The sequence below is a fragment of the Larus michahellis genome, chromosome 15 (genome assembly GCF_964199755.1).
Source record: "Larus michahellis chromosome 15, bLarMic1.1, whole genome shotgun sequence".
NCBI lineage: Eukaryota > Metazoa > Chordata > Aves > Charadriiformes > Laridae > Larus > Larus michahellis.
In genome coordinates, this window is record NC_133910.1 from 14,369,791 (window position 1) to 14,381,284 (window position 11,494).

The window sequence follows — 11,494 nt, forward strand, 5'->3', positions numbered from 1 at the left end:
TTTGGTCGGTGTTACCCCCTCTTCTCTTAAGCCCTGGCATAAAGGGGCTGATGCTCATGACTGCATTCCAGCACGTTTTTGATCTAAGGTGACTTGTGTACATTTGCAAGTTCTGAGGTTTTTTTCCACTTCAGAGATGTTACTGTAATGAGAAAAGTCACTGTTGTTGTAGCGGCTGTAAATGAGGCCAGATCTTCACCTGCAGTGCTAAACCACACGTGTAGAGGTACAAGACTCTTTACGTTTCTGTTTCTGGTGAGGAAAACGGCAGCTGACTGATAACCCTGGCTCATCTTGTGAACTTTTGCACAGATCTGTTAGTGTTACCCATTTTGCCTTCCAACAGCAAGGGGATTGTGTGTCGTTTTATTGTAACATCAGTCTGAAAAAGTTCCTCTTCTACTGATGCTCTGTTGTTTTTTCTCTTTTTCCCTCCACCCCGTATCTCTCCAATTTTTACATGAAGCTTTCTCTCAAGCTGGTAAGCACGTTTACAGCATGCCTGTCCTGTGTTTTAATCACAATTTTCTGTGTGTGTTTTAATGTGCACTGTGCCACATATGACACTGAAATTAACTGTTAAATTTGTTTCTTCTTTGTGTTTGCTTTTTTGATATTTATCAGATAACTCTGAATACACAGGTCTGGAGTCTAATAGAGGTGATCAGAATTCAGTCTTTCTAATAAGCTGCTAAAAAAAATAATTCTAATATATAGTTTAGTTTTCACATTTGTAATCTAGGGCTATGAAAATGTAGAAAACCAGTATTGAGTAATTCTGCTACTTCATAAGTATACATTAAAAAATTTAAAGAAAAAAACAAAACCACCAACAACAAAGGTTTATGTGCTTGCTGGACCTTTTCCAGAGAGAAATGCATGTCTTTTTGTATAACGTAGCTGCAAAGTTTGCTTTCCAAGTCCAGGTATTACTGGAAATCTGCATCATTACCGCCTACATTTTACAGCCCTATGTAGTCCTTCAGAATAACTAATAATGATATTAATTAAAGTTCTGTAAACCTTAACCAACAAGGTTAACTCAGTCTGATTTGAATTTGCAAATGGAGAGATAAACGTATATTTGAATCCTAAATTCTATCTTTGATGCAACTGGGAAGGTTTCTTGAACTACGGTAAGATAATATGTTACTGAGTTGGAAAGGGAAGGGGTGAACATGTTTGGGAAAGCAAATTATGTGCTGAACTTCATACGCAAGGTGCTGTACTGCTTGAGGTACTCCACACCTTGCTATGTTCTGACAGCTTGTCTCCATCCTTTGCCCTTCGTAAGGCCAGTCCCAAGGAGAATGTGACTGGTTTGCTGACCCACTTCATGCCAGCGTGCAAGAGCCGCAAATGATTGATTGCAGTTTTGGATAGCTTCAGGGGATCTGCAGTAGCACCTTAGCTGCGTTAGCTTGAAAGTTTTCCTGCTCCTCACCAGTCAGTGCCTTTAGGTGCTCTCTTTCCCCTACACGTATGTTCTTCTTGGATGTGTCCTTGTGGACCTGTTCTGTTCATAGCAGCTTATTTGGAGGAAACGTGTAGACCATGAAAGTTACCTGCTGTAGCTCTAGAGCTTTCAGGTCCTGCTGCTCCTCTGCCAACACAGTGACCTGCTTGGGCTCCATTACCGATTTTGCTTCTCACTGAAGACCTGTGGTAGGCCTGAGGAAGGATGGAAATCTCCAACTTACTTGCAAACCTTGTTCTTTTGGCTGTCGCCAAGCCACTGTCCTAGTAGTCCAGCACACTTCTACCAGGGATTTCCATTTGTTATTTTCCTGGTCACAATGTTGTGTAGCTGAGCTAAGCCTTTGTATGTAGGAATAAATCCTCCCAAAATACATGGCTGACCTGGCCAGTCCCCAAGAATTGCAGGAATCAGAAAGGTGTGCAGAGAGGGCTGAGACCCGTGTGCACCTCAGGCAGAGGAAATCGGCTTGTTTGTTGTTTCCTCTCGGATCTTAGGTATACAAGAGCCAAAACTGGGGCTGACAGACCTCGCGCTCTCACCATATATATATAGCTTCAGCCCAGAAACTGGTCCTAATGCAGCCTCTTCATTCGCAGTCCTTCATCTGGGGACAATTTGCATTTTAAATCCCAGTATCGTTATGCAAGGAACTCTAGCGAGCACTGGCTCTGCTGGTCCTATGACAGTACATCAAAAATAGCACAGATTTTCCCCCTCACCTCAGTTGAAGGATTTCTGGAAAACGTAGGCAACGTTCACTGCTTGAGAGAGAGCCCAGGTGTGTCTTTGCTTGACAGCATGAAATGTGCCCAGCATGTGCAAAAATTGCTCCTTGGCTCCTCCTTTTGGAGAGGAACTGTAGCTTCTGTTATGATGGGAAACTAGTGAGTGTGGAATAAAGTCTGAGTGAGATCCCCTCCTAGTCCCAGGCACGCATTTCTATGCAGCACGAATGCTTTGGTCTGAAGCATTGTGAATAAAGATACTGAATTTAGTCCAGCCTAGAGCTTTTGAATGAAGTTGAAGAATCAAAAAGAAGATGTTTTTCCAAATTCATTTTGCTACATCTATTGCATTCTCTAATGTATAACTGGCGATATTTTCAAGCATCTCTGTCTCTTCTGCTTAGAAGTGGGAAGAATATGTTACATAGTCTTTCTTGTAACTGCTTGTTTATTTACAAAGCTACATCCAAATGCTTTGCCTTAAACAGTTATGTATGGCTTTATTGTGTAGATTATCTGTGGAATATATTGAATTGCTCACGCGTCTAATGTGATGTGGGAGTTACTATCATGCAAAATATTGTCGTTAAAGAATGAATTAAAATAGATCTCGCCTGTACCATGCACAGCAAATAATGTAAGCGCTGTATTACACTTCATGTGGTTAAAGTTTCAGAATGAGTGTAATTCACTTAGTTATTTCCTTCATTTGTCCTAAATTTGCTTTCTCATTGTCTCATGAAATGGAATTTTCAGTGTATTATTACACAGATGATCAAGGCTTAACTGGACGCGTATGCCGTCCTTACTGAAAATCAATTTTATTAGGTTTGCCTGCTCTGTTAGTTTGAAATGGCCAGACTAGAGGAGAAGGTGACCTGTCTGTAGTTGTCCTCCACCCCTCCGACACCCATACACTTGCTTCCCAAACAGCTTGTTCTCCATTTGCAGGAGAAAGAATGCACTGTCTTGGAGCACATTCAGTGCAGAGTTGAAAGGATCTGATGGGCAGCTTTTGTGTCAGTTTCCACTAAATCACACTCTTCTGGAAGAGAGATTTGGCATTTTAGTAAGACTAACGTTGCAACTCTGCGGACAAGCTTTCAGTAAGCTGCTGGGCCATTGAATTTCATTACTCAGCTCTCTCTTTTTACCCTTCTTTCTCCTGTAGGCCAGTATTCCTCCTTAGAAATGGGAGGTGGAATGAGCAGAAACCAAAACAAGAAAAACCTGTACAAGTTAAAGATTGTGTACAAGAACCTCATTCCTTTATGGTGCCACTAATTAGTATTGAGCTGTGTTCAGTATAGCCCACCCAAACTGTCCCCTTTGCCTTCTTGCAAGACAAAAATAGGTGGTACTTTGAAGAAAATAGTATGGATGTATTTTATGTCATCTATCTGCTGTGTTAAATTGAGGCAATCAAGAAGAGGCATAGCAGCTTGAAGGCAGGAAAGGGGCTTTCAAGCAGAATCACACAAAGGTAACCACTGTGGTCAAATGTTTTCTTCGTTTGTGATTTCAAATTGATTGATTCTATGGCTTGATATAACTCCTGATTTTTATGCTAGTACAAGCGAGAGAGGAAAAATCGAGAGACTTTGACATGGAGTGTGAATCCTGAAAAGCATGCAGAATGTTTTTAAATTGCAGAATCATAGAGCAAACACTTCAATTATCTTAGCGTGTTTGGGAGAGCCCTGACATAAATTAACTGTATTGGACCAACAGTCAGACTATGCAGAGTGAGCCAGCAATTAGTAGTGTACATGGGAAGCGTGACTGTGACATGGGAGTAAGAGCTGGCAACTGATTTTATGGGGATGCTGTCTGTAGCAGAGTAGAGGAAGGCAGGAAAGATCAGGTTTCCACGAAAATGGAACTCTGTTGAATAAAATCTGATAATAACTGTGGATAAAAAGAATTACTCAGCTTTGCCATTGAATTCTGGCATTCTTTTAGTTGGTGATCTCCCATTATCCATTTGGTATGGAACTGGGATGTGGTCCTGGGGTTATTTCTAAGGCATACAGATTCCTGACCATTCAGGGACTGATAACTCTGAGTACAAACGATAACAGTGCTTCAGACCATTGTGATTTTGCATGGATTTTTGTGAGCTGTTTTCAAAATGCAATCCTGAAGGATTCTTTCAAGCTCTGATTTTTGTTATTCTTTTTTTTTTTTTTTCCCCTCCCCCCTCCCTCCTCCATTCCACTCTGCATAGGGAGCAGGCCCAGAAGACTTCAGCAATCTCCCACCTGAGCAAAGAAGAAAAAAACTTCAGCAAAAAGTTGATGAACTAAACAAAGACATTCAGAAGGAGATGGATCAAAGGTACATCAACCCCCTCCAATGAAGACTGAAATAGGTAGCCTTATATAGGAGAATAGAAAAAACTAACATATAAGGAAGACCAAATAAGAATGAGGTTCTAGGTTTGTTTAAGGTGCTGTTCCAAGGAAAGAAGAAGCAGAAGTTGCCTATGGTTAAAAAACACCTGAGAGATGCAAGACTCTCCATAACTCAGATTCTGACACCCGTTATTTAATTTTGGCTGATGCAGGTCAGAGCTGGGGCAAAAGCTGGCTTTCTCTTTATTCCATTCTCCCACCTCAGTGTGGTGCATATCCTGTCTTTGGAATTGTGAGATGAGAAGATCCAAGTATAAGCATGGGAAGATACAAGTGAAGCAATTGCGGACAGTATTCCCTTCTTTCTGGAGCTGCTTTCTTGGGCTTTCGCAGGAGAGCAGCAGTTTAATCGTGAGCCAGACCAAGATCACTGTTAGATATGCTAAGTTTGTTTCTTGATGGGTTCTGTTCCCTGAGGGTGTTCTTTAGGAGAGAACAGGATGTAAATACAGCATCAGTCAGAGGTACAATCACAGACCTCTCAGCGCTAAGCAGAGCACCTACTGCTGTAAGATGGGCATGGGTAGATCCCAACGAGAGATGCTATTACGAGCATGATAACATCATCAAAAGAGCTGATTGATTGGTGTGTATCTTAAGATCTCTCTGATCTGTAGCTTATGTTTCCTGGGAGCAGAAAGATAATGACTCCTGGGTTTTGTGGATGTTTTTTCTACAAGGCTGCACTTATTATTCGGGTTGAGAATAGGCTATTTTAGTTACACATTTTTATTGATTCTTGCAGCCTGTATTTGCTGCTCTGTGTTTGTTCACATTCTGCAGTCTCATTAAAGATTCAGCATGCTATGTTTGCCAGAGACAGACCTTTTCTTCCCTGAATAATTTCAAGACTTGGCCTCTCTGGTACTAGTCTGTCCCTAAATACTGCTTTGCGTTTGTACAGGTGTGCCTATTTTTTCTGCTACTTTGCTTTGAAGAACCTATTTATTTGGTCTGGTAACCCAGACTTTCTTCCTCGTATTTTATGTCATGAATAAGAAGGGAGAACTGCACATGGTTATATGACTTCTCATAGCTTTGGGTTTTTTCTCTGTAGTAACTTACATTAGTCTGTGTACGGATTTTCCTTTCTGCTCTGTATTGATTGTGAGGTAACCCAACATTATAATCTGATATGAAATCAGAGAAGAATGAAGTTATTTTAAATAAAGGTAGAATGTGATTGAGGAAGTAGCACCAGCAGTTAAATAAGAGTTAAAAAATAGTAATAATCATGACTCATATGTTTGTAATATTGTCCCTTAGGGCTTCAACCACAGAGCAGTCCCACTTCCTTACCACCCACACTTTTTCCCATTTTCTATACGCACAAAGCAAAGGCAGGCACAGGATTGCAATTGTCAAGAGTTTAATGGGAAACTCTAAAATATAAAGAGCGTTAACTTGACTCGTGGGACTCGCATTAACCTTTCTCCCCCCAACTAATGCCTAGAGAAAAGCTGAATAGCTGTGCCAGTAATACAGGAAATCAGCTTGTAAGTCCACCCGTCAAAGCTCTGAAATGTTCATCATCACGCAGATAACTTTTTTTCTGGAAGTTCAGCCTTAACTTGACTCAGGCCAAAGGCAGCACACTGCTGTCGGCGAGAGCGCTGCAGACTTTCCTAAGGGAGCTCAGGAAGGCAAGTACTACATTAATCTTGGCCCTACGGTACTACATTCTTCATAGCAGGCCTTAAAATTAATATCTCTGAAACCCTACGCGTTTGGCATCTATGTTGATAGAAACACAGCCCCCAGAAAGAGTCTAGCAAAAATGCTGTGTAACTTGCCAGGATGCAGCATCACATTTTGTGGCCAAAGGTCCATCTCTCACTGCACTGTGACAAATGCAAACCATCTGGATTTAGTTTTGTTTTAAGCAGTGTGAAATCAATATCTTGGAAACAATTTGGGTTGCAAAAGACAAACTGCAACAGGCAGGGTGAAAATTTCTGGTTAACACTCAATTTTTATTGTTAATACATCCACATCCGGCTCTTTGTCCCGGTTTCTGAACTGGATTTCAGCCCATGATGGAGAACAGTGGTGCAACTGTTCACCAGTTCCCCCAAAACTGGGATGATACTCATCTAGAAAGTTGAAGTTGTCATTCGTTGCAATGGTTGCAAGATTTTTCTATTTTATTTTTTATTTCCTCCCCCGGGGTTAGCAAGTAGAAATCATAGTACCAAATAAAAGAACATGCCAGGCTAAAAGTCAGTACCACATTCCTCTTTTTGCCTTATAAAATGCCACTGTCCAAAAATTCAGTCATTTTTCAGCTCAGACTCATCAAGCAGGGCCCATGGAGCTTGAATTACTTGGTCTGTGTCGTGTGCTTGTACCAACATAGCACATCTCCTGTGAAGCCTCAGATCCACTGGTGAGGCTTCTCCTGCCTTGCTTGCTTGAAGAGCCCTCAGCTGTAGGGAGTTGAAAAGTTTGGCTTGTGCGCAATGTCTGTGTCGTGTCACATTGCAGGTAAAGGTGTCATTCACTTTTTTTTCCCATCTCTGATGGGGTAAGTTCTCTTCTGGCAAGGGATTTTACTGTTATTTTTTTGATGGCTGGTTCTATACAGGGCAAAAGGCCCTGTCTGGATGTTCTCAGTTACCTCTGTAAGCAATTAGGCTTGAAACACAGAGTAAAGAAGAGGCAATTCATTATCCTTTCATTTGTCGTCGTTTAGAGAAAGGGCTTTGCCCCCAGCCGCACTAGTACTTATATGTTTTATTTTTCTTCTGTCTCTCAGAGATGCCTTAACGAAAATGAAAGATGTGTATATCAAGAACCCACAGATGGGAGATGCAGCGAGTGTGGATCACAGATTAGCAGAACTTGGACAGAACATTGAAAAATTACGATTAGAAGTTCAGAAATTTGAGGTATGGGAAGAGACATTTCAGGAAAATGTAGCTCAGCACATGCTCGGTTTGAAGCAGATGGTTTATTGCTTTTCCAGATGTATCGATGCATTTTCTTACTATGTATGGGTAAGCGCTACGTGACTGTCAGCCAACAATCCTGCTGTTTAATTTGCCACAGAAAACAAATTATGCTAAGTGGTGGATAAGAGAAAATGTAGTGCTCTCTGGACTGCCCAGAGGGGTTCAGATGCTTAATTAATTAAATAATTTTCAGCATCATGTTACAGATGTCTGTGGAAAATCAGAGGAACATAAATGTAAAGCACGTTTATAGTCTAACAGCAAGAGAGAAGCTGTCAGATAAAATGTGTTTTAAGGAATAGTCTGTCACTAACCGGAAGCTTCTTAGAGGTCCAAGATCTCAAGAGCATTAGGAGTATTTGGAATATATGAAGCCATTATAATTACACAAGAAGGATTACAGGGCTGAGAAAAGACTTCACTCGATGAGTTACACTAGGTATATAAATAGGTACAGCCCATTAATTTCAGATGTTGCTTACAGTTGTTGGCTTTACTATCCATTGCTTTCTTACCTGTTTGAAAATCACTGGGTCTTTCATTCACCCCAGCTTTAGTCCTCTGCGCTCAGCAGTGACCGAGATTGCTGTTTCTGGTGTTACTGAGACTACTGTAAGCTGCCACACATCTTTTCACTTGATTGTGACTAGAGCAGCAGCAGCTCCCAGCAGCTGCTGTTAACTGCTGCTCTTGGGTCTTAGTGTTCTCAGCACCCAGTCTCAAAAAAGAATTGAGTTTTAAGTGTGATTTTTGGCAAGGCCAATAGATGTAATATACACTTATAGTAGAGAATCTATTCCCCCTGACAACTGCAACCCAAAGGAGAAATTAAATATGTTTACAAACTGCTTTTAGTTCCATAATCTGAATGTCAAATATGACACAGCAAAGTAAAAGCAACACATGTCTATCCTGTTGCAAATTGAAGCAGGAGAGATGTCTGACGCTGCATTCCCCTTGCAGGGCTGGCTGGCTGAGGTGGAGGGCAGGTTGCCTGCGCGGACTGAACAGGCCCGGCGGCAGAGCGGACTGTATGAAGCCCAGAACACTTCAGCAGTGAACAGCTGTGCGCAGGACCGGGAGAGGTACAGTATCTGTACGGAGCTGTCTTCTTCAGACTGATAATTGGGACCCGCTTTCCTTAGCTTGTTAATCAGGAAAACTAGCTCTGCAGCATTCAGAAAATGATTGTGTATCCAGACTAACGGCAGGCACTCCATCAAGCGTTTCACATACTGATTTTTAGCACATGGAAGATCCCAATTTAAATATGATGAAATGTGTAATATTCCCTGTGTTGGCTGCTGTGAAGGTGAGTGAGATAGGTGCATTTTACAGCTTTTGATGGGGAAAAAATAGCTGGTCTCACCCATGACATTGTGACAGCTGCTAGTAGTAACAGCCGTTTCTGAGCATGCTTTGGAATTGCTGAGCCGCTCCAGCTCACTGTGCCTTAGGTGTCTAGTAATTGAGTCCTTCTCTTTGCTCCTGAGACTGGTCGCTATAGTTGCTGTGTATTTTCCTCTCTTGAGCAGCCCAGATGGCAGTTACACAGAAGAGCAAAGTCAGGAGACTGAGATGAAAGTACCTGCAACAGATTTTGACGATGAATTTGATGATGAAGAACCACTACCCACCATAGGAACATGTAAAGCGCTCTATACATTTGAAGGTATCGCTCAACCTTTACTCTCATTTCACTTACTGTTTTTTAATTGGTATGCCAAGGCCAAGCAGGAAACCTTCATTTAACCTCTGCAGTCCTTAAATAGACAAAGAAAGGGCAAGTGAGGCTCTGGCATGATTCTGTTTTGTAGAGAGGCACTAAGAGTGATTTGTCTCCCATTATGCATGGACTCTGCAAGATAAAAAAAAAAAAAACAAACAACAAAACTCTGATGTCAGGATCACATTCATCTGGCTCTTCTTGTACCGCCTGTTGTTTCCAGAATCACATGTTCTTGTTCATGCTGCCAGTGATGCAGGGAAGGTTGTGTCAGCACCTTGTCCGAGTGTGCCCTGAGCAACCCCCCACTGCATCTGTGGTTCTTGTTGTGCTTACACTCCATTTTACTATGTCTTTCAGGTCAGAATGAAGGAACAATTTCCGTAGCAGAAGGAGAAATGCTCTATGTAATAGAAGAAGACAAAGGTGATGGGTGGACACGAATCCGAAGGAATGAAGATGAGGAGGGCTATGTCCCGACGTCGTATGTTGAAGTTTATTTGGACAAAAATGCCAAAGGTGCTATGACTTATATTTGATACTACTATTATTACTTTATTTGCTTTCCCAGAGATATCCAACACTGCAACTGCTCTGTGTTGCAGATAGAGCCTTTGAAAAGTCTGTACAATGCCACAAAGTGCATTATTTCGTACGTGGACTAACATGGCTTGCTGTACTGCAAAACGTGCTTTTCATTGATCAGAGAAGGATAGTGTGATAGACTGTAAAACTAGAGGGGAAACTTTCCTTGACAGTGTGTATTCAACTGTCACTGCCACCGCACGCCTGACAGTGCAGGAAACACAAAGCCATTTGGGATAACATGGGCTCTCCTCAGATACCCAGGTGGCGTCTCAGACGCGTTCACAAGTCAGCCCTTTGTCCCAGACTGATTCAGTGGAACGTTATATAGGAAATATTTAGACTGCTGTTCTGTGTCTCAGTGTGGTAGCTTTTCAGAGCCTGGTGTGTTCTGTGGACCTTTTGGATTGAAACCTGGTCATCATTTAGTTAGTGTGTTTGGAAGGGGAGGGAGAAATCTCGCCAAAACCTCTCTACACAGCACTCTGTGGTCCTTGATAAATAGGTAAAACATTAGCATTAAGAAAGATCCTCTGTTCTTTCCCACTTTGAGAAAATGCTCTTTTGGATGTATTTGCTGTTCCAGTTGACCATAGCTAATGGGTTAATCTTTTGCTCACACGTGATCAATGGAGACACTCAGAGTTTAGATTTGGCAATCTTCAGTTTCGTTGTTGCTTTTAACTCCTCACAAGTAGGTGTGTTGTGTAAGCAAGCAGTGCTAGGGGTCCTGGCTGGAATATATGCTAGCACCATCAACACCTGGTAATGTAATACACCAAGAAATCCAAAGCTTCTAGTCAAAATCAAATCGGGATGTGTTTGAAGTCCACTGTTAAATAATTTGTATTTTTTCAGTCACTTAATCCTTCAGATTATTGTTGTGTTTCCTAGACTTTAGAGTTCTTGGTGTGAAACAAGCCGCCTCATCCAATTTAAAACTGAACCATTCTCATTGGGATTTATGGACAGCAGGAAGAGAGGAGTGGGACTGTCTCTGTAAACAAACACTATAACTTGATCAGTTCACTGTCTTGGATTCAGTATTAAACAGTGCAGTGCCTTGTTTGCTGCAGATGAAAGTCTGGGGTCTTGTTCCATTTTGCCATAACGCAGTAGTTTTGTGTTTGTGTTGGCAAATACAGGGTCAGTTGAGATGCAAAAGAGTGCAAAAAGCGCAGCCCCTCTGTTGGCTTTTATTAAGCTTTGAAGGAGCAACGTGGATTGTACATTCTCCTTACTTCATAACTTGGAACAAGGCAGAAAGCACCACCTGGGGGATATCCCATCTCTTATCCCTGTGTTCTCTCCTGTGGAGACTTGACTTTGTGTGTGGTGATGGTTGAAAGCACCATTATTACTCTGTTGGAAAACTTGTTGTTTTCCACAAGCAGCAGTGTAGGCTGCTTGAAACTGCTAAGCTAGTGTGGCATCTAAATCTGTCTTAAGAACGGAGCGTGTCTCTCCTGCCCTGGGGTGCGCAGCGTGGTTCACAGCAGAACGTTACAGCACGTTACCCCGTGATGAGGAGAGCAGCAGGTTGGGGGGGTAAGTGAAGCAAAGCGTATCCCTGGGTGGGGGAAGAAATCCTGACAGTCCCGCTAACTGAACTA

General features: G+C 41.9%; 1 protein-coding gene across 24 annotated transcripts in view; it reads left to right on the plus strand.

Moving 5' to 3' along the window:
• FNBP1 (formin binding protein 1) overlaps positions 1-11,494 on the plus strand; it is a 102,575-nt gene that overhangs the window by 84,391 nt on the left and 6,690 nt on the right. For 7 of the 24 annotated variants that reach the window (XM_074608601.1, XM_074608605.1, XM_074608615.1 and 4 more), the window contains 5 exons: positions 4,433-4,542; positions 7,375-7,507; positions 8,534-8,655; positions 9,106-9,242; positions 9,657-9,815. In XM_074608601.1, coding sequence (XP_074464702.1) covers positions 4,433-4,542; positions 7,375-7,507; positions 8,534-8,655; positions 9,106-9,242; positions 9,657-9,815 — 661 coding nt within the window. Of the gene's footprint in view, positions 1-466; positions 482-624; positions 661-4,432; positions 4,543-7,374; positions 7,508-8,533; positions 8,656-9,102; positions 9,243-9,656; positions 9,983-11,494 lie in introns of those variants that run through there. The other 17 variants (XM_074608593.1, XM_074608595.1, XM_074608591.1 and 14 more) reach the window with 9 other exon arrangements.